At 40.3% G+C, this 23,848-nt stretch overlaps 2 protein-coding genes across 6 annotated transcripts in view; one reads left to right on the forward strand and one right to left on the reverse strand.

Moving 5' to 3' along the window:
• LOC106092854 (WW domain-containing adapter protein with coiled-coil homolog) overlaps nucleotides 1-20,613 on the reverse strand; it is a 38,507-nt gene extending 17,894 nt beyond the window's left edge. For 3 of the 4 annotated variants that reach the window (XR_009398014.1, XR_009398013.1, XM_059366786.1), the window contains exons 1-6: nucleotides 19,721-19,770; nucleotides 9,554-9,587; nucleotides 3,199-3,652; nucleotides 2,361-2,625; nucleotides 1,880-2,287; nucleotides 1,715-1,790 (exon numbers count right to left, since the gene is read on the reverse strand). Coding sequence is in view for 2 of the 4 variants with exons in the window: in XM_059366786.1 (XP_059222769.1) it covers nucleotides 1,715-1,790; nucleotides 1,880-2,287; nucleotides 2,361-2,625; nucleotides 3,199-3,297 (848 nt within the window). In the remaining 2 variants the exon portion in view is untranslated. Of the gene's footprint in view, nucleotides 1-1,714; nucleotides 1,791-1,879; nucleotides 2,288-2,360; nucleotides 2,626-3,198; nucleotides 3,653-9,553; nucleotides 9,588-19,720 lie in introns of all 4 variants that reach the window. The other variant, XM_059366787.1, reaches the window with a different exon arrangement.
• An 832-nt stretch (nucleotides 20,614-21,445) lies between these two features.
• LOC106092857 (uncharacterized) overlaps nucleotides 21,446-23,848 on the forward strand; it is a 187,428-nt gene continuing 185,025 nt past the window's right edge. Inside the window, exons 1-3 of one of the 2 annotated variants that reach the window (XR_009398037.1) lie at nucleotides 21,446-21,546; nucleotides 21,599-21,729; nucleotides 21,834-22,295. Coding sequence is in view for 1 of the 2 variants with exons in the window: in XM_013259788.2 (XP_013115242.2) it covers nucleotides 21,469-21,546; nucleotides 21,599-21,729; nucleotides 21,834-22,197 (573 nt within the window). In the remaining variant the exon portion in view is untranslated. Of the gene's footprint in view, nucleotides 21,547-21,598; nucleotides 21,730-21,833; nucleotides 22,721-23,848 lie in introns of those variants that run through there. The other variant, XM_013259788.2, reaches the window with a different exon arrangement.

The following is a 23,848-nucleotide window of genomic DNA, read 5'->3' on the forward strand; positions in this document are numbered from 1 at the left end:
ACTATGAGCTATCCCATGTGGAGCCCCGTATCTTTTGACCAACCATACCAGACGAAACTGACACATTAAATTGCGAATTACTTTTGTAATTGCCAGTCGTATGTGGAATTAAGGATAAGGTGAGGCCACTGTAGCGCAGAGGTTAGCATGTCCGCATATGACGCTGAACGCCTGGTTTCGAATCCTGACGTGACCATCAGAAAAAATGTTCAGCGGTGGTTTTCCCCTCCTAATGCCGGCAACATTTGTGAGGTACTATGCCATATAAAACTTCTCCCCAAAGAGGTGTCGCACTGCGGCACACCGTTCGGGCTCGGCTATAAAAAGGAGGCCCCTTATCATTGAGCTTATACTTAAATCGGACTGCACTCATTGATATGTGAGAAATTTGCCCCTGTTTCTTAGTGGAATGTTCATGGGCAAAATTTGCAGGTGAGATGCGCCAGGTGGTTCAAGCGTCAATTTATTGTGCATCCCAAAAGTGACAGGGCTAGGAGGAGCGCCATTCTCCGTATCCGTGGTGTTCGAACCGATGGACTGCCATCAAAATTTACCTGGACGAAGTTACGAATGTCATGAAGTTACGAATATCATATAAGGCGTTCGACCCCGACGGATTCTCTACACTGATGCTGAAGAATCTGGTCCTCAACTTGTTTTTGAACTCTCTTATAGTACCCGATGTCTGGAAAATGGGCAGAGTAGTCCCGCTACTGAAGCCTGGAAAGGAGACGAGTAAGGGGGAGACCGACCTCCCTTCTCTCATTAATAGCCAAGACGCTTGAGGGACTACTCCTCCCGAACCTCGTTAGAGAATTTCCATTCGCCAAGCATCAGCATGGATATCGAAGACTGCGAAGTAGAGTAAAACAGGGAGTAGCCCAAGGCGGGATGATATCTCCGGCACTGTTTAAGCGCCAGTGGATAGGTATAATGGAATTTGAGTTTTTCCGCCTCCAAATTCCCAGCCGCATTGTTCACCATATGGGCGAGGAAAATACGACGGGAAGGATCAAGTAAATGGCCCGACTATTTCGACTGTCAACTACCTTAAAATACTTGTTATCAAATTTGACAATATTTACATGTCCCCCTACAGCAGAGTTAGTGCTTCTGGATATTTAACAGCACCCACCAGACGAAAGATGCAACACAACTCACTGCTACAACAACAATCCCATGGCAGCAGATGAAGTCCTTTATCGGCAAGGGCTGCCGCCTGAGTGTACAACACAATGCTACTACAACAGCAACACCCGGCACGGGATAGCTGTGAGCGCCTCACGGGCTGGAGCATTGAGGTCCGATTTGTGTGGGGGTCATTGCTGTCACGAGAAGCTTAGCTGCGAGCTACCGGGCAAGTCCACGGGTTGCGGATAATAGAGTGCTCCATCCGGAGTAGCTGTAACTGCAATCGCGGACAATCAGCGGCATCGAATGGAGAGTCTCAGTGTGAGGTCGTGTGGCACCGGCTCTTGCACAAATACTGAGTGCCTACGATGCTCGATGTGACAAAGCGAGTAATTGGCGACTTTAAATAACGAATGGCCACCCTGTTTCCAATGGCCACGAGCTTGCTCACCTGCAGGAGCTTGACGAGGATCGCCTTCTCCACGTAAAAATGTGGTTACAATAACAACAACATGTTGTTGTTGCTCTTCTATTCATAAACTAGACAAACAAAATCTTGTACTTATTTTCATTATAAACTCACCGCTCACGTTCCATCCATTCCTTTGGTTTTTCCCATTGTGAGACTTCTGTTTTACAATTATAATAATACATTTTTCCTGCACAACGCCAGAAGAGACATTATTAGAAAATGGTTTTTTTTTTTGTAAAAAAAAAGAATACAAAATAGCAATATCGACAATCATACCCGAAGAACTGACATGTTCACTCCAATCACCACATCTTGCTATGCGTTCACCACGATCATTACGATCACCGCTGCCACCACCACCACCGCCTCCACCACCTCGATCACGTTCACGATCATCACCACCACGAGCACTGCGATCTCTGTCGCGCTCACGGTCACGATCACGATCTCGGTCGCGCTCTCTCAGTGAATCTCTGTCTCGTTTATCTCTTAGATCGCGATCACGATCGCGGTCACGATCTCGATCACGGTCTCGATCGCGATCGTCTGAACCCGAACGTTTATCTCCACTGCTGGAAGAACAGAGCTTGGCTCCACTAACACTTCCGCCTCCTCCACGTCTATCAATCCTGTCATGGTTCGTGCGATGCGATTCAGAATCACGGTCACGACGATCGCGTTTATCTGAAATGAAAAAAAAAAAACGAAAATAATTTTTTGAATAGATGTTAGTGGGAGAGGGGAAGTAAGCACTCACCTGAATATTTATCCTTTTTATAAATATCACGATCGCGATCTCTCATTTTTTGTATATAACTGAAACGATCACCACGATGGTCACGATCACGTATATCGTGTGAACCGTGTCCCCTGGATGATGGTGAATCTATTTCAGGAGATTGTGATCGATATGAATTACCATTATTTAATGGTCCGCCTCCGCCAGCTGGTGAAAGGTCGCGGTCGCGATAGTTCGAGGAACGATCGCGTTCATAATCTCGTTTTGAACTGTACTTGGAACTCTGGAAGATAGTCAAAAAGAAAATAAAAGAAAAGAGTTGGAAGAATGTAAATCACCTTTTTATAGAAGTAACAAGGACAAGCTATTGACATACAAATTTCAAAAATTTCTTTTTGTTTTAAGTGACACAAACAAATGAATAAGTTAGAAAAAAGCGCCAATGGTTTTCTAAAATGATTTTCAAATGTGTGGTGGTGGTTGTGGTGGTGTAAGAAGATTCAAAACAAAATCATAATAAGAAAATTGTGGGGATAAAAAAGTTGTGAGAAGGATGCATTTGTTTATACAAATTCAAGAAACTCATTCTCTCTGAAATTAATTTTTTAGAATTTTTCTTTGTTCAAAAAAAAAAACACACACACACAAAAACAATTAACTTTTCAACAGTCGAATTTCTAGAGGTAGTCAAACACAGAGAGAGAGAGAGTGTTAGAGGTAGCAAACTAAAATTTAAAACAAACAACCAAAAATGATGAAGAGAGTTACAGTAAATAAAAAACAAAAAAAAAGAAGAATATTGTAAGCAGTGTAAGGTTCAATCTGTTATCCTGCGAGAATGACCACTACTACTTACATCTACGATGCGACACAGTCCGACAGCAGCAGCATTTTTATTACATTCAGCTGCCAGTGTTGTTGTGATATCGAGTGCAATACTATTTGTGGCAGACATAAACAATTGTGTATGGTTTGGAGGGAGAGGAGGGTGTTGATGTCCCCCCACCTTTAATTTATGTTTTGGAATTTCTTATTCTTATGCTTGGTTGATGATGATTTTTCAAAATATTATTCAGTTATCATTTTAGGTTTGGTTACTTTTCCGAGGAGTGCTTTCTTCCTCTTCTTCATATAACACAAATTATTAAATGATTTGATTTGATTTTATTCGATTAGACTTGATCTCTAACAATTGTGAATTGTGAATTGATTGTGATTGATATTGGATCTAGTTTTGTTTTTTAATTTAGGTTTTTTCCTACTTTCTCAGCCTTGGTACTTTGGGATTCATTTCACTTGAAAAGTATCACCTTTTTTAGAAGACGACATATAGCAGAGAAATGTTATAATCAATAGAAACGTTATATGATTAGAAAATTTGAAATTAACTTTAGAGGAAATTCATTTTTTTTTTGTTGTAAAAATAGAAAAACAAAATAATAACAAATGTTATTTACACAAAAACGAAAAACAAAATAGAGATAGCAAATACAGTAGATTTCTAAAAAAATTTTCCAAATGAAGTGAAATTATAAATGAGCAGTAGGGGATAGAAGGAAATAAAGTAATATATTTGTATACATCCATGCATTAAATCCCGCAAAACTAAAAGTAGAGCAAAATTTTGTTAAGGGATTGCTGTCCATTCTTTATACTTAGGGTATCTAAATTAAAAAAAAAAATGTCTTTCCTATATCTCCCTACCCTTAAACTTTTAAGTTGAAGGACGCCTGATTTACCTCTTGCTATATAGGAGCCTGGCACATTCCGAAACTCCTGGAGCGCAATATGGGTGGACATGATAAACTAATTTGAATTTTGATCGGCTTATAAATGGGCATGCTAGGATAGGATGCCACATAGAAAGAAGGACAAGAGGTGGTGGCTCGGGGTTCTAAGGGAATAATGTAAGACGAACTTTTAATGTGGTCAATGGGAGTAGAAGTTTATGCGAGGTCGTCGAGGACGAGTTTTGTGTATACAATAATTAACAAAAAAGTTCCAGGAGAGGATTTTGTCAAACTGATTAAGAAGATGGCCTATGACTAGATATGATTTTCTAAAGGGTTAATACCCAACGCTTTTTAGGGTATTTATAATTTTGCAGATATCTTGGGTATACAAAAATTTCCAAACAATTTTTGATGATTTCGTATTCTTTGTATGTAAACCTGACCTTCTGATCTTATAAAATCGCATTTTAGTTATTTAGATTTTCTTTTTCAATGCTACTTTTTCTGTATTTAGAGCGTACAACAAGCCGGTGTATGTCCATAGTGGCATGCAAAGGAACAGGGACAAACTTCTTACATATCAATGAGTGCAGTCCGATTCAAGTTTAAGCTGAATGATAAGGGGCCTCCTTTTTATAGGCGAGTCCGAACGGCGTGCCGCCGTACGACACCTCTTTGGAGAGAAGTTTTACATGGCATAGTATCTGCCAGCATTAGGAGGGGAAAACCACCGCTGAAAATTTTTTCTGATGGTCTAGCCAGGATTTGAACCCAGGGGTTCAGCGTCATAGGCGAACATACTAACTTCTGCGCGACGGTAGCCTCCATGCCTCCATAGTGGCATGGCATATTTTAGTATTTAGAGCGCACAACAAACGCGCCTAAATATTTGATATGTTTTGGCCAGCTGTTCACAAAATTTGAAGGCCATAACATCGATAAAAACTTGTATTAAACTCATTTAAACAATTTTAATGAATAATAAGCATAAATAGGCTGATTTTTAGATATTCCATAACTCCACATTCAAGCCTCACAAGTCTCAGGAACCCGATGGCATTTATCTGAAAATCCTACAGGTCTTAAATTGTTTAACGAACTGGATGATGTTTTTTGTTGTTTGACATGTTTAAAACTATCTTATGTGGCTCCGTTTAAGCTACATTCCCTTAAAAAAAGATTCATTAAAACAAACATGAAACTCTGTCCTACTGTGAATGATAACATACTATTGTGAATCACCCACATCCGCCAAGCCAGCCAGCTGTTACAAATATGTCTTATCGCTCTTCTTTTTATCACTTTTCTATACTTGGTTATGTTAGTTGGTGTAGGTATTAAAGATGACGTGATCTCGGTCGTTTCATTTTCTTTGGGAGCTGTGTGATGTTTTTAATAAGGCAAAGACTGATATTACAACAATCTTCAACCTGTAAGCAAAACACACAGTCTACGATGATGGGGCCGAATTGCCGCATACGTGATCGAGTGTGCTTTCGCATCGAATGAAATTTCATCTTGTATTTAATGAATGTTTTACCAGTTGTATATAAGTTTTTATAAATATGATTGATTTAAACATTCAACTTCTTAAATTTCTAAAAAAAAATCCCGTCTAATACAGAGATACATAATGCACAAAGGAAAGATTTCGTACGGTTTTACTCGTTCACACATGCGATAATTTGGCCGCTGCGCTGTAATAAGGAAGCAGAGCGGCTATTGAATTTTTGTCCTCCAAACGCATGATTATTTACAATAAGGTGGTACTAAGTTTGACGAGCTCATGCAGCCATTAGCAGAAATTTATACTTGCAATAGCCAGTGATCGTACCAAAAGCCAAATGTCACTCAACGCATTCAAAAAGATATTGTCAGCATGGCATCGGTTTTATGAATCCATATTTTTTGTTCTATGATAGGAACATTACAGCTATAGCAAATACCACCCATGGCTCACTTAATACACCGAAAATCATCATTTCCATTATCAGTCCCACGAGAACAATATTTATAAACATAAAGTTGCACTAGTGCAAAAGATTAAAATATGTTTAAACTCTAAAACGAGATTCACCAACTCTACCCTCTTGTGAATGATAAGACTTTATTGTGAATGATTCTCAAGCCAGCTGTTAAAATGCGTTTTTTTTTTCTTTCCCAAGACTTTGGTGTTACAGCAAAGGTACTCAGACCGATAAGTTGTTCATCCATCTTTGTTTAAACATTGAAGAGGTTGGCGTCGCCACCTTGCTCGCATAAATCATGATCTAGAAGACACATATTATTGTTTGTATCAAGTAGAGTCATAGGTCTTTTGAAAGCTTATGAGGCAGTGCATGTCGTATTCCTGAATAAAATTGGTTTGGTTTGAGCCAACTGGGGAAAAATAAAACAAGAAAAAGTTTGCTAAGTTCGGCCGTGTCCTGTCTTCTATACCCTCCACCATGTATCGAATTTATCAAGTTCTTTGCCCGGTATCTCTTTTTAGACAAAAAAAGAATTTCAATGAATGCTCTTGGAGCTACAATATATCAGGTTATGGACTGATTGGGACCATAGTAGATGTCGTTGTAGTAAATCCACCCAAATCGGATACGAATGGCGAGGTATAGGGACTCAATAAGTAAAATGGGGATATCGGTTTATAAAGGAGCTATATCAGGTTATGAACCTATTCAGACTATACTTAGCATAGTTGTTGCGAAACATAACAAAACACTTTGCGCAGAATTTCAGCCAAATTGGATAATAATTGCGGCCACTAGAGCATCAAGAAGTCAAGGTCCCAGATCGGTTTATATGACAGTTATTTAAATCAGGTTATGAACCGATTTGAACCATACTTAGCACAGGTTTTGGAAGGAGAAATCGTAGGAGAAGTCGTTGTGCAAAATTTTAGCAAAATCGGACAAAAATTGCTCCCTATAGAGCTCAAGAAGTATAATCGGGAAATCGGTTTGTATGGGAACATCATCAGATTATATACCGATCTAGACCATCCTTGGTATAGTTTTTGAAAGTCAAAACAGAAAACCACATACCAAAGTTTCAGCCAAATCACGCCCTTTAGAGGCTCAAGAAGTCAAGACCAAAGATTGGTTTATATGGCGGCTATATCAAAACATAGACTATGTCAGATAGGAATTACGCCCTTTAGAGGCTCAAGAAGTCAAGACCCAAGATCGGTTTATATGGCGGCTATATCAAAACATAGACTGATATGGCCCATTTACAATCCCAAAATCCCTATTTATTCAAAATTTCAAGAGTCCAGCTCGAAAGTTAGCATGCTTTCGATAGACATACCGACATGGCTTAATCGATTTAGAATGTCAAGACGATAAAGAAAATATAAACTTTGTTGGATCTCGCATCATTATTTCGATGTGTTACAAACAGAAAGACGAAATTAGTATACGCCCATCCTATGGTGGAGAGTATATTAAGAATCGACGAAAAAATGATGTTAGATATTGGAGAAGAATCACTTAAAATACTTGGAGAAATCCACCTTGTTCGTCCATGCATTCATTGATTTTCTCTTACTCTACAAGACAATGCTACTGTGTCTTTTGAAGGCGATGAAGTTTTTTTGCTGAGAGAGGCAGAGAATATTTGACAAAATACTGCAATTTAAAGACACTTTAGGCAATAGAAATTCGGCATAGTGATTCTGATTTCAGACTGCTGCGATAACCTTATGCAAATACATATAAAAGTCTTATTCTCTGGTTGGAATGGTAACAATAGGCACCCACATCATTCCCAATGAAGGTTGAGTGCATACTCTACATAACCAGTGAGAAGAAAAATTACAGCGGATATTGGAAATCAGCCAACCAATAAAATATAATTCCTCCAAATAAATTATGATTTAGAAAAAACACGAACGCTCCACATCAGAAAAACTATAGGCAAAGGAGACCCGATAGAGTCAAAAGCAGGAGCAAGGTCCTCAAGTCACTTCTCGGCAGCACTTGAGGTGCTGCAATTCTATGCCAGCCAGTTGTACGTACCAGGTTTGACCCAATGGATTCTGTCATCGGCAAGGGCTGTCGCCTCAGTGTAAACTATACCGCTACAACAACAATAACAACTTATGGCGAAACAGAAGACCCACGTACGAAGCAACGGGTCTGTGGTATGTTATGAAGCGTCAGTGTGATCTCGTCAGCTTTGTGACACGCAGTGGAATAATATTCAGATCTGTCAGAATGCTGCTCTTCAAAATGCGACGGGCTGTCTCCTTGGTTCTCATGTGGATCACCTCTACCAGGAGACAACTAGAGCGTGAAGTTCAGCGCTACAAGAGAGAACCTCTTGATCAAGCGGCATATCAAGAGGGTCTAAACAACATTCATGTAGACACGGTAGCAGATGCGGTGAATAGCTACCGGGTGAATGTTATCCTTGGAGAACGACCTCCTCCAATTGCATTGAATAGTTCTGGCTCAATTACGAACCGGCAGATGCAGCCTCCTCATCTTTTGTACAGCAAGGATTGAGAACGTTGATGATCCAAAATGCTGGATGTGTGTCACGATTGTGGCCTGGGACCACACGACACACGTCACCTGTCACGGACGGACGGACATGGCTAGATCGACATAAAATGTCACGACGATCAAGAATATATATACTTTATGGGGTCTCAGATGCATATTTCGAGTAGTTACAAACAGAATGACGAAATTAGTATACCCCCCATCTTATGGCGGAGGGTATAAAAATGTTAACGTTATGCGATTTTAATATAAACTGCACGCCCCGCTTCTAGAGTCTTCCAGTAAATAGCAATCATCAAACTGGGCCATACTGTACCACGACTTGTCGTTGTCATATTATTTCATCGAAAACAAAAAGAAGTCGCACCACCCAGAAATATTGGAAAAGGTGGTCCATGCTCTGAGCAGACAAACGGTGCATTAACGCATAACCACAAATATAGCCAACATTAGGAAAGGGTAACCACCTCTAAAATTTGTTTTATGTTCTCGCCAGGCGTTCAGCGTCTAGCTGGACATATCAACCTCTGCGCTACAGTGGCCTCAGACTTGTCTATATACACAATCTTATTTAAGGAAAAATGTCTGCCTACAACTATACCGTTTCCAGTCAACTGAATTCCAATATAGGTAGTTCTAATTGAGAAGAAGACAGCCAAAAAGACACAAAATTTAATGTAATCTTATTTAAAGATTTGTGATATTTCGAGCCCTGTGTCGAGTTGAAAAGAATATTTAAAGATCATTTAAACTCAAAAATGAATTAGGTTATTTGGTTTGATTTAGGACATTTCGTACCCAACAGAATATTTTCTTATCTTCAGTAACAGTAATGTGAACAATTGAACTATTGATGTATGATCCAATTGATGTAAGTGATCGAATTAAGTTACAAAATAATAAAAGCGTTTTTTATAATTAAAACTAGGCTAAACAAACATTAGCAAAAGAATCTCAGATCAAAACTCACCTGATACGAATGAGATTGGTGCTTCTCAAAGTAGCTGAAAAAGGAAAAGGAACATATAAAGTTTTTAATATTTTACTAACGGATGTTTTTAAAATGTGTAAAAAGGAAAAAAAAAGGAAAAAAAAGAAGTAAAAAAGCGTTAAGATCGGCCACCTCGGGTATATATATGTAAACCACCTTCCATCAAAATCCAGTGAAAATTGCATACCTTATTTCCCATAGCAGTTATATCGAAATATGTTCCGATTTGGACCAAATGCTAAGAAGTACAAGTCATTGTCCAATTGTGTATAACAAAATATTGGTCTTTTTAGTAGCTTTATCTAAATAAACCGATCTGAACCATAAACAACATGGATGTCGAAAAGCCTAACATAAGTCACTGTGTCAAATTTCAGTGAAATCAGATTATAAATGAGCCTTTTTGTGGGGCCAAGACTTTAAATCGAGATATCGGTCTATATGGCAGCTATATGCAAATCTGGACCGATTTGGGCAAAGTTGCATAAAAATTTCGAAGAGCCTAACGCAAAGGGTCTAACACAACTCACTGTCCCAAATTTCGAAATCGGACAATAAATGCGCCTTTTATGGGCCCAAAACCTTAAATCGAGAGATCGTTCTATATGGCAGCTAAATAGGATTAGGGAGAAGGTATTAGATGTGGCGAAATGTTCACAAAATCTAATCGATGAGGATCAGAATTGGAGGGTCTCCATGGAACACTCTTTCTCTGACCATCGCTACATTAGGATTAGAATAGCATGGTCAGCGCAGAATCTGATAAGCTTCCGGAAGTTGAAAACCAACTGGACAAAATTCGAAAGGCTACTCAGAAGGAGACTTGGGCAAGATAATTTAGACTGTCCAAGCATAGAAAACATTGACGAAAATGGCAACAGGATTATGACTGCATTGGTGGGGTCCTTCGAAGATAGTTGTCCTCTTCGGGAAAGGAAATCAGCCCAAGAAAAACCCTGGATGACCGGGGAGATTCGCAATTCGAAAGATGTCCTTAATCTTTTTAACAGAGTAAGTTGTAAAAACGCGGAAGTTTATTGGGATGTATATTACACACGGCTCAAGGTGTACAATAAAATTACCAGAGCGGCAAAGCGTGCCTTCTGGAAGCTTTTATGCGAACAGGTCGATAGCGATAATGACGCCGCCAAGATAAAAAAGTTTCTCTCAAAAACCCATGTCCAAACTCAAGCATTAGTAGACGACATGGGAGTGAGAGCTGAGACAACGGAGGACGGAGGCTTTTGATGAAAATCCATTTTCCACAGGATACGACGTGACTCACGGAAACACCGGAATCTTGGAATAATGGTGAATGAATCCTTGAAGGAGCTTCAAACCATTTAAGTCACCCGAACCTGATGGAATATTTCCGGCGTTACTGCAGAAAGAGGCAGACTATCGTGCGCCAAATCTGGCCAATATTTTCACAGCGTGCCTAGGACTTGCATATACACCCAAAAGCCTGGCAGTAGGCAAGTGTGGTGTTTATACCCAAGACCCGTAAGCCTTGCGTCCTTTATACTCAAAACCATGGAACGTATTGTGGACACCATGATAAAGAGTAGGACATCCAGCGAACTGGTCAAATACAAACAGCATGCCTATGTCAAGGGAAGGTCGGTGCAGACTGCCCTACACGAGGTTGTGCATAAAATAGAAGAATCCTTCGATGCCAAAACGTACACACTGGCGGTGTGCGAGGGGGCATTTAACAATGTGCGGACCGACACACTGATCCAATCCTTAGACCAGTACCGGGTGGACCCGGTCCTTAGAGACTAGATAAATCATATGCTAAGGAACTGGTGGATAAATTATGTGTCCCATGGCATAAATATAAGGGAGAAAGTGGCACAAGGCACGCTACAGGGGGGCATTTTATCGCCACTCCTATGGGTGACCACCATAAATGACCTATTACGGATGCTGACTGAGAAGGGATTTGAACTCGATGTTATAATACCTCTAAGGGATAAGGATCCGAACGAGCTATGCTGAAGGACCGAAAGAGTCTTGCATATGGCATATGACTGGGCTAGACCCAGAGGTCTCAATGTTAACCCAGAGAAGACTGAAATATGCCTGTTCACGAGGAAAACGGAGGTGGGTCAATTTAACGCACCACGTTTCCTCAATAATACGATTTCAATATCTGACATGGTCAAATACTTAGGAGTGATCTCGGACAGGAAACTGAATTGGAAGTGCCACATTCAGGAGCGTACAGAGAAGGCTCACAGATGTTGGACACTATGTAGACGTGCCGTAGGCTCGAAATGGGGTGTGAATCCGAAGAGCGTGATTAGACCAATACTTACTTACGCCTCAGTAGTTTGATAGAATGCTATAGAAAAAATGTGCAACATAAGGACCATACAACAGGTTCAGATAACATGTTGTCTTGGCATAGGCGGATCGATGAGGACCACTCCCACTTGGGCACTGGAGACCATTCTAGATACCCGACCCATTGACAAACAGATTAAGTGTGAGGCAGCCACTGCGGCTATGAGACTTAAGGCAATGGGAGAATGGATTGAGTATGGGAGCATCTCATAATCGAGGCGACGATAGGAAATCTGGAAGGAAGGGAAGAGGTTTCCGATCGGATACCTGAGATGAACCTTGAAGTCGATTGCGAGGCACTGCTGCCATCGGCACAGTCTTGGATTGACGAAACCCTAGTATTGCCATCTGGAAGATCATGTTACACGGATGGATCTGAGCTAGAGAACAGAGAGGGCCTGGGGGGTCAACATTACGAACCCAGGGACTGAGAGTCTACATTGCGAATCTAGGGAAAAGTCTTGCAGTGTAAGAAGAAGATTAACGCAATCTCTGAGCAAGGCAAAATCCCCATCGATTGGGTGTCGGGCCATTACGAAGTAAGCGGGAATGAAAGAGCAGACGATTTGGCAGAGAAGGCCAGAAAACTGCCGTCAATAAACTTGGTTAACCCGAAGCCTTTCAGGTCGATGAGTCCGAGTTAAGGGAGTGGACGACGAATGCGCATGCAACATTGTGCAACAGCGAAACGGTCGGTAGGACGGCGATAATCCGATGGGAGGATCCAGATCATAAGAAGACGAGGCTATTAATGAAAGGAAGTAAGAAGGAGGTTAGTATAGCTTTTGGTATTATAACGGGACACATAGGACTACGAGCTCACTTATGTGGGGAAAATAATGAGAAGTTTGAGAATTTCCTTTGTCATTGCCCGACTTTCGCGTCTAATAGATACCGGCACTTAGATGGGGCACAATACCGGACATGAACCAACTTAGGGGAGGGGTATTGAAAACAATTAAGGATTTTGTAAGTAGCATGGAATTCCTAACTTAAAAATTTTTTTTAGAGGTTACTTTATAGTTTTTAGAGCGCACAACAAGCCGATTACTGGCTTAGGTGTATGTCCATGGTGGCATGGGGTGGACTATTATCTGGACCCTCTTTTCAAACTACCCTAAACTAACCTAAAACGTTCTCAGCGATCGGTTCTGTACACTGGAAGAGAAAGTGTGCGGCGAATTTACAACGAGGCTCGGGAGGAGTAGGCCTTCAAGCGTCTTAGCTACTGGTGGGCGAAGAGAGATGGATCTGTACGACTCCCCCTTACTCAAGTCCTTTCCAGGCTTCAGTAGCGGCATCACACTGCCCTTCTTCCAGGTACTGTAAGAGTGTCCAAAGCCAGGTTGAAAATAGGTACTCGACTACAGGAAGATCCAGATTCTTTAACATTAGTGTAGAGATTCCGTCGAGGCCCAACACCTTGGACATTCGTAACTTCTTCCACGGTAAATTGTGATACCCGTTCATCGGCTCAGAGACCACGGATATAACGAATGGCTCTACTCCTAGCCTTTTCACTCCCGGGATGTTAAATAATTTGACGGTTTAACAAACTGGCGCATCTCTTTGGGTAATTTACAGGTACGTCGCCAAAAGTGACTGAGGTCCTGTCATCCCTTCTTCCTGGTGACTTAACAATAGACCACAACTTGCCAAAGTTGCTTCAAGTTTTCCAGCCACCAATTCCGCTTATGTTTGTTGACTACACGGTTTATGGAAGTGTCTGGCGATTTGCTCACCACCTCGTAATCCTAGTGTGGGCATCCTCATTCACCGTGCTGAACGTGGAGCCTTCAATCTGCTCCTCCAAAGCTATTCTCGCTGGTCGTTACCGCTTATGTTTGTTGACCTCACGGTTTATGGAGATGTCTGGCGAGCTGCTGCACCACCTCGTAATCCTAGTGTGGGCATCCTCATTCACCGTGCTGTACGTGGAGCCTTCAATCTACTCTGCCAAAGCTATACTCGCTGGTCATTAACTAGGAGAGAATGCCATGCCATGGGAGAATACCAGAACGACACGATTATGGCCAAACAGTAGGCCTCTAATTTCGGGCTTGTAAACTTGGCCATTAACTGCATCACACCAGCGGCACGGGATTGCTGTGAGCACCACACAGACTGTAACATTAAGGACCGATCTGTGTGGTGTTCATTGCTGTCACAAGAAGCTTAGCTGCGAGCTACCGGGCGCGTCCATAGGTTACGGGTAGTGTAATACTTTTTTCGATTTGACAAGGCGATATATTGGCGCCTTTAAATAACCAATGGCCACCCTGTTTTCGCGGCGATCGGTCCTTTGGACCGGAACGAGCTTGCTCACCTACAGGTGCTCGACGAGGATCGCCATCTCCACACTAAAATGTGGCAACAACAACAACCAGCGGTATGTACACGTTCTATAGCTCTATGTCAGCAGTACCGGGCTTGAATATCAATACATTACATGTAAAGATCACGAGCGCCAAATGTAGGCGAGATTGCTCTATACAACATGGTATGGTGTATCACGAAGGCCAATCATCCCCACTCCTTATGCAATTCTTACAAAGCACATTATGTTCGTTCTTATTCATCCCGGCACGGACCAGAAGACTGCTCTGTGTACCTCTCCCATGACGAAAAGATGATTCTGCCCTATAAAAGCATGGTAAGGATCGCTACCTCCAAAGGCAATCGTGGCTACAGAAACAACAACCAATTATATCGTTACAGTCCAAATATATATCCACCTAGGGAAGAGACCCCAATTATAAGCGTTCTTAGTTTTTTTCTGAACTATTTTTTGAAGAAGCCATTGCAATCGTCATTTTATTTAGGGTAAACACTGCCTAGAGAACAAGGGTTAAATATTCTAGTTCAAAAGCAATAGGTTGAATACCTACATTGCAAGTTCCACCAGATTATTCCAGGTCAGACATATAAAGATACACCTGCCACCAAATCATAAGTAATTTTGAACCTTTCTCCTGCAACCGGTTCTATGCCCTGGATCATCCCAGCACATAGGACATAAAAAGCTGAATTTTTGGATAGCTTTTCACATCAGGTCCTTCTCTGTTAGGCAAATAAAGATGTCTGCGCCACTATATTATTTTCCTTTCTTTCATGGACATCAGAAATTTATCCATAGACTACAAAAGACCAAAATTTTCAGATGTTTTGTCCACGCCGTTGTTGATTGCGAGTGCTGAGAAACAAGAGACAATCGATAAATCGAACTCCATAAACACTTTAGAAAATGCTCATTTGCCAACGTCATGATCGAATGTGATTCTGCAGTAGAAAAATATCCAAAGCTTCATGAACAACTTTCCAAGAATTGCTACAAAAAGAAACCATGCTTCGACACAGTTGTATACTGTGATTATTCAGTTGCTATTATCTAAATAACACCAACTATTGTATAGACTTCCCTGCCAACTTAGAAAGAATCTTCGCTTCAGAGCGAAAAGTCTAAGAATTCAAAACATATTGGGTTGCCCAAAAAGTAATTGCGGATTTTTCATATAGTTGGCGTTGACAAAATTTTTCACAGCTTGTGACTCTGTAATTGCATTCTTTCTTCTCTCAGTTGTCAGCTGTTACTTTTAGCTTGCTTTAGAAAAAAAAGTGTAAAAAAAGTATATTTGATTAAAGTTCATTCTAAGTTTTATTAAAAATGCATTTACTTTCTTTTAAAAAATCCGCAATTACTTTTTGGGCAACCCAATAACATTTCGATCACCTAGCATATAAGAGCACTAAGCGAATCTCTACACTTCACCTGTGAGTCAAAAGGAAAAACATTACCAATGCACATAGAGTAGTCTTGTCTACAATAAAATGTGGGAGCTGCTGCTTGCAACTGCATGTTTAAGCCACCTATGTGAATATCTAATTTATGGTCGATTTACCAGGTCTAAAGCCGCATTGATAGCGTCCAATTATCTTATTGACTTTAAGTTTTAATCTTTTACGCAGAACGCTCGAGGGTATCTTGTATGCGATGGGGAGGAGAATTATTCCTGTGTAATTGGCACATTCCGTATTGTCTCCTTTCTTGTGTACGGAACAAAGTATGCTGAAGTTCCAATCATCGAGTATGCGTTCTTCTTGCCAGGTCGTGCAGACAATCTGGGACGTATGCCTTATTAGTGTGTCGCATCCGGTCTTAAATAGTTCAGGGGGAAAGCCGTCGGCTCTTGCTGCCTTGTTGTTCTTCAGACGGTTCACAGTCATTCTGACTATGAGGTAAGCATTCTATACCATTATCAGGGATTGGTTGCGCGGTATCCTCTTCGCCGCCAACGTCGAACACTAGCAGTTGGGTAAAATGTTCTTCCCATATCCTTAGCACACTATCTTATCAGATACTAGTTACTATCATTCTGACTCCTGTACATCTCATTTCGCTCACAGTCACGTCTTTCCATTTCCTTTTTCTTTCTGCAGAATAGACGTTTCTCCTCTCTCATTTTCTCCCGATTCATCTCCTTTATCTAGCGTTGCTACTGATTGCCGGGTTGCTCTGTATGACGCATTCTTGGCTTAATGGCATTTCGACATTCTTGGTCGTACTATGGTTTTCATAGTTTCCGGAGGTTTCTGGTACCCAATTATGGATTTCGCAGCATTTTCCATGGGGTGGGCAATGGGCATTTAATCATCGGGACAAGGAGTGCTTTCATCAAGCAGTTGGGTCAGTCGAGTGGAGTATGCCATTGCCATCTATTGTGTCTCCCAGAATGATTTTAATATCATGGGCTGTGCATCGGTCGTATTCTCTCTCTTGGCGCCCGTAGAAAATATCACTGTTCTGCTCGTCCTTGTTTTCCGTCGGGGCATGGGCACATATAAGGTTGATGTTGAAGAATTTGGCTTTTGTGCGGATTATGGTCTCCGACTTACCACAAATCCACAGCCAAATTCATGCCTCGTGTCATGGCAGCTATAGTAAAGTTCGCCACCATTTGGTGTTGCTGTGACGAAACTCCCGTTCCATCGCTGTTGTTGTTGATTGCAGTTGTAGCAGTGTGTTATACACTGAGGCGGCAGCCCTTGCCGATGAAGAACTCCATCGGGTCAATCCGGTACGTACAACCGGCTGCCATGGGATTAATCGCACTTGCTGTAAGGCGGTTGTTGTAGCTTCATTTTCATGCGAAGGTGGCGATCCTCGTAAAGCTCCTGTATGTGAGCAAGCTCGTTCCGGTCCAAAGGACCGATCAGCGGGGTACAAGGTGGTCATTGGTTATTTAAATGCGCAAATAATGGCGAGTCTGTTCTTACTACACTTTCAAAGTAATTCTTATAATTTTCGGGGGCGTGTTACGGGCCCAGCACCCCAAACGCATAGGTTTTGTGAGATCGCTCGTGTACCCCCTGATGACGCGAGCCGCAATCTAAAGCAACATTTTTTCGCTTTTAATGGTTTAGCATTTCCTTCGGCAGCATGTACATCTGAAGTGGGAGATAGTTTATTGATGCAACGATTGTTATATCCCCTGAACCTATTTAAATCAACCGACATTCTTCTTAATGACATAAATGTGACGTATGATGGAAGGGTGGCTGAACCCACTAATCATTAACAAGGCGTTAAAGCCACCTAGTACCGAATAATTATAGACGAATAACATGGCATTAATGTCCGGCTTATAATCAATCTGCATTATATACACGCTGAATGTTTGTTGTTTTTGTAGCCATATGTGAAGGTAGCGATCCTCGTCAAGCTCCATAGGTGAGCAAGCTCGTTCTGGCCAATGGGACATCATCGCCGCTGGAGCATAAAGGCCATTGGTTATTTAAAGGAACCAATAACTCACCTTGTCATATCGAGTATCATAAGCAAACAGGCTTAAAGCAAGAGCCGGTTCCGCCCGTCCCCCGCGACTGCATTGCAGCTACTTCGTATACAAAGCATTCCACCATACGCAACCTGTGGACGAGCCCGATAGCTCTCAGCTGAGTTTCTCATAATGACGACGAACACCACACGAATCAGAATTCCAACCCGTGTGGTGGCGGGACGCTATATGTGTCTTTCCCGTCAGCTGCAGATATGACTGCTAACCCATACATTCCAGGTGTAGCTTACTAACGTCAAGGCGTGATAGGTCTACACACAATTCCATACCGTGCGCGGTCTTGTTACTGAGTTCAATTTCCAGCTTCCGTGCTCTGAATATTAAAAACTTCACTCAAATACACCCATTATCGAACATAAAAGACACCGCTCTTCCAGTTCACCTGGTAAAGATTCCTGCATAAACATTATGCCTTTCCTGATTCATGACCACATTATGCCTCTTTGCAAGACAACGAGGTAAGCAGAAAAAATTGCAATAACCATAAATAACTTGTCCAGAGTCCATAAATGGAAATAGTTATACACTTGCATATAGAAAATACACTGACGTTCTACTCAATTATTCGATGATGACACGACGAACTGCCGTGACCTCAAAGTGTTGTGTGGGCCACACTTGGATTTTCATTTTGAGGTTGTTAACATAGAGAATAGAACAAAGTTTAATTGATAGAACAAATTGCAAGAAAAGATTATTTTACAACATTTGCAACGAAAGGCAAACACACAGCAGGGCATAAGAACAACATCAACAACAACAACAAATAAATAAAACTAATTTAACAAGAAAGGCAAATGCAAGGAGGAGATGTGTCTGTGGACAAAGTGTACACCACAATATTGACTACAACGTACGGACGGACGGACGAAATCGAAGACAACGACGACGACGTCTACGATGATAACTGCAGCGCTTCCGACAAGATTTATTCTGCTGCTGGTGATGATGTTGTTGAGAGGTTGGTTGATAGTGATAGCCACGACCAAGGTGGCAGCAGAATTTTTATAAAAAAAAAAACTGCACACTCATACACGCACCGTATCGCACACTCACTCAACATACACTACACTTTTTTTTTTAACCGGAGGGGCCCGGAGAAAGAAAACTGAAATTACGGTGCGGCACCACTAAAGCAGAAGTAATCAAAATTATTATAGATATACACAGACTCCACCACATATACTTATATATATATAGGCACAACACTACACTATGTGATGAACAGAGAATTGAAGAAAAAAAAAAAAGCATACGAAAAACGAAGAAAGAGCTGTGCTGTGAGTGGGGAGACTCAACCAGAGCAAAGATACTAAATAGATGTACGCGTACTACAGCTGGTTGCCGCAGCAAGGGGGAGGTGAGGTGGAAGAGCGGGAGGTCAGGCGGAAGGAAGGCTAAGCAAAGGGAACCTCACACTAACCACAGCGGAGAGTGAAGGAAGTTAAGATTTGCCGCTGCTACTGCTACTGCTGCTGCTGCTTCTTCATCAACGAAAGCAATACAAATCACCAGAATTTCGGTATTTCTTCTCAAACAATGCCACACTTTAATTTCTTACTCTCTACCCCAGTAAAGTATAAAAGAAACTTTTGTTTACACCTCGGAAAACATTGCAACCCAAGATTGTTTAGAAAAGTTCTGGTTTTTCTCCTTAAAATTTTAATACTTGCTGTTGCTGCTGCCTCTGCTGCGAATTGTCTCTCCTCTGTCTTTTTTTCGTATATTCCACTTACTTGACAGCTCTGCCGCAGAGCAGCTCCAAGGTGGTGGTGTACACGAACAAAAAAAAATTGAAGAGAAATGACAGCAGAGCTAGGTTGAGGTGAAATTAGAAAAACAAAGCAAAATTGTAAAAAAAAAAATGCTTCAGTTAATGGGGAAAATGCCGATTATGCTGCTTTTAGGGGGCATACAATAAAATATGTAAAAAAATATTTACCCATCGTTCATGCGTTGCGGTTTTCTAGCATGCATTACCATCAATGCAAAGTTTACGCCAGTTTCCTTTTTCCGATTAACTACGTCCCACGATCAATGATTGCTTGCCTGCTGCTCCGCTTTCCGTAATTTACCGAAACTTTTTGTTGCTGGGCCTTTTACGGCTGTGTGGCCTCTTCTTCAATATCAGATTTGTGTTTGATAATTGCAAAATTTCTCTCTGGGGCCCGCTTTCGACAAGACGGTCGGTCGGTGGCAATGCAATTCTGTCAAATCGGATGCGTCAAACTGTCTGCCCTTTCCGTTCGTGCAGTGCGCTGCGCTTCCTCTCAAGGCCCGGAAATTTTGCAAAGTTTCTAATATTTGTAAGTTTTCTTCTTCTATGTGGTGTAGTGGAAAAAAGAGGTTACACCTTATTTTTCATATGCTGCTGCTACTGTTGCTGCTGCATATGAAATGCGAAGAAGTCCAATTTCCTTTAATTTCAATATATAATGCAACTTTGTCTTCAATTAGAAGACTGCGACGACTTCTCTTTGGCTATTTGTAACGAAAAAATAAAAAATTTTCGGCCAAAATACTGGAACGTGTTTTCTCTACTTTTTTTCGTTGAGAAAGCGCTATACTCTGATTTTCACGTCAATTGAGGGATCTTAGTACGTAGAGACAACGACGACGTCTACCATTTCTAGCTGGCCATTTCTTCTTAACGCAAAATCTTTAAAATAACTATCAAATAAGAACGCAAATTGATATCCGTTCGTATTGAACGAATTTGCGTTGAAAATTATGTGTTATTTGTACAAATTTTGGTTAAAAAATCGTGTAAAAAAATTTCTTTAGAATTTAAAAGATCTCTTATTTCACTTGATTGAAAAAAAAATTTTCTTGGTTTTTCTGTTTTTCTTTTGCCTCATCTTTCGTGGGTCGTGGTGAATATTCTGCTACGTGACGCCATTTTGAGTAGCAAGAAGCAACTCTGACAAACACAGTTGCATTATCATGTCAAAATTAATGGGTATACCTAATGCAAGAGCGTGTGTTTTTGATACAATAAGATATGTCGCCACGACTTTTCTGAAGATAAATTGGTGTGAATTAACATTTGCCCTTACACTATCAGGTTACTTGGCATTGAGCATGTCAACTTACTTTCATTCTCTGTTTGCCTTTTTCTCATTTTTTTAATCGGCAGATTTGACATCCCTAATGATATTCTTGGTGCCTATCCACTTTATGTTTTCGCAGGTGACCTAACCTTCTATTAGTGAATCCTGGTACTAGGCCATGGCGAAACAATCAAAATCAACCGTCATCTTGCTATCAAACAACCCGCCACCTTGCTATCAAGCTGCCAACACACGCAAACAAATTTGTGTGCGTATGTGTATACGTGTACGTGCATGGGCGGAGAATAACGAGAAAGAAGATAACAACAAAAAGAATGCAAACAAAAATCTGACATCTTAATACCGTCAAACCCGACCGGCTGTTAACAGCAGTTCGCGTGGGACCACCTTTTTAAATTCGCCTTGGTACTTGGCTTTAGTTGGACTGGATGTTATTTTTCTCAATGGAGTCTTTACACATTTAAAATAGTTACTCTATTAAAATGATTTCTTATCTATGCATGTGCAGGACCCACAGCTAATTAAATGGCATAAACAATCTGGCCACATTCCGTTGATGCCGCCGCCATAGATAAATTAATTAGTATCTCGATCGCCGCGGTTTTTTACAGACGCTAGAATGAATTGCTTGCCGGGAAATGTTAAAAACCATTTAATTTGTGTGGATACAGATGATTGCCTAGCTGATATGTATAAGGTAAAACAGTACAAACATAAATATTTTACTAAACAAAGTTAATTATTTGCAGATTTGCCTCAAAAGGCTAAAGAAAAAGGGATCACTTGTTTTGATCATAACCTCAAAAACATTCGATTTTTTCTCATTGCCCATGAAGCGTATGAAAATATCGAAGGAGAAGATGAAACAATTGATTGTAATGTAAGAAAGATATTTAATTAAAAATGTTTTATATTGAGTTTATTTTTTGTGTATTTCTCGACCATAAGGCCATGTATTTGATTAAATAGTCTTTTTGTTTCTAGTAACTATGCAACAATTGCCGATGTCTCTCAAAAGTTAATGGATTTATGCGAATGGTCCCTGCTACCTGCTATGGTTGTGGTAGATGTTTCTGATATGACATCAACAGAGCCAGCAACTACGCTAATGAAAAATCTTAGTTTGTGTGCTGCGTCATTTTTAGATTACTTAATGGCTATATCGTTGCAAAACCAAGAAAAACAAAATGATCAACTAGTGGTGCAAGGGCTTTTTATAGTAAAAGAAAGTGGAGACAACTTTATTGATGCCCAGCTCCAATTGCTTCAGAATTTTTATTTTTACAAGAAAAACGTGTTGGTTGATGCTCATGAATTGGAGAAGATTTTAGAAAATGGAAGAGACTAATCATAAGGAATATTGGCGGAAACTTGCATTCCGAAATTTGTTGTAGCCTGCAATTCAATACAAGAAATCAAGATTCAATTCAAGATCTAACTTGTAATGTAAGTATACAAAGTCTTATATTGGTCTACATAATTTCTTTTTGTATGGAATATGAAAATATGTAACCAAAGGGAAAATGTAAATATGTTCCCATCTAAGTATGGCCTAATGCTCTCTGGGTACAAAGCGTACAATGCTCACCTAATGTTTGCCACACAAAATTGCCTGGAAGAGCGAACTTTTGCGAACTTTGAGACTGCAATTATGATCTTAAAACTGCTGAACGATTATCATTGCTAATGCAACTACTGTGCATAATTTCATACATGAAGGTATTGAGTTTTTCGTTGGTATACTGCCTTTACACCTATTGTTCCTGGCACCATTTGCTCTTACATTGCTGCGGAAAATATTTTATAGCAGCCTCATAATCTCATCTGAAGGCATTGAAATGGAGCATCAAATCTCATAAGAGAAATATTAAATTAAAATAAATAAAACAATAAAAAAATATATAAAAAAAAATAAATTTTATATCGAACAAAGGTACCAAATCTATTGAGAACTGATTATGATGCCAAACAGCTGTTAATAAATTATTGTATGTATTACTGTCCTACTTAAGTGACTTAGACTTCAGGCACTTAGGGGTATGCGATTGTTCGCAAATTTTAATAATTAACTTAATATTTTTTTTCATGATGATGTTTTTAAATTTGTTACCGACTGGGCTTTTTCATTCTTACAACATGACGTAGACTTGAGCGTTATATTTAGCTTATAGAGTTCTTGCTGCATATGCAAGAACTCTAAAGCATTGAGTCTTCTTGGTCTCGAGAGATGGCTTTTACCTCTTGTTTGGTTTTAAGTGTTGTCGTGTGCTTAAGCCGTTACCAAGGAGAGTCGCAGAATATATCTAAAGTTATAATTATCAACATTTAATTTAAGTTGAGCTTCTTCAGATGACGAATAAGAACTTCCAATCCGTGTGCTGCTCCTACTCATCCCGTAAATGCTGTCTGTCTACGCTTTCCCTCGATTATTTCAAATGCCATATTTACTGCTCGCTTCCTTTTCTGAAAACCTTTTTAGTACCTTGTTATTTTGAAAGAGTTCTTCACTTTTATTTGAGGTCTTAGGGCACTAGCCGTTTCACTCGAAGACCTCGAAGCCGATTTATATTTGAGGTACTCGGTGTTCTCATATGAAGGGTTTTTAACAAATGAATGCTACTTATTTTTCATATGGTTAGTATCGTTAGTTTTAAATAAAATAAAAGTTGAAATTTTCAGCAGAGTAGATTTAAAAAGGGCCGACTTGGGCCGCCCTATTTTTTTTCAGTGTTCTTCAGTGAAGTTTCCTGAATCAAAGAAACTAAATTTCAGCATATACCATACTTGCCCCATTTGTGTATATTTTAGCCCTTTTTTAGAAAGAGGGCTAAAAACAGCTTTAAAATTTTCGCCGGAAAATTCTACTATAGTCCTCTGAATACACCAAAACCCAAAATCTAACATAAACGGCGGAAATAAGAGAAACGGAAAGCAATTCAGGGAAAGTTGTTGTTGTAGCCTCATTTTCATGTGGAGTTGGCGATCCTCCAAAGGTCCAA

Source organism: Stomoxys calcitrans, chromosome 4 (genome assembly GCF_963082655.1).
Source record: "Stomoxys calcitrans chromosome 4, idStoCalc2.1, whole genome shotgun sequence".
NCBI classification, from domain to species: domain Eukaryota; kingdom Metazoa; phylum Arthropoda; class Insecta; order Diptera; family Muscidae; genus Stomoxys; species Stomoxys calcitrans.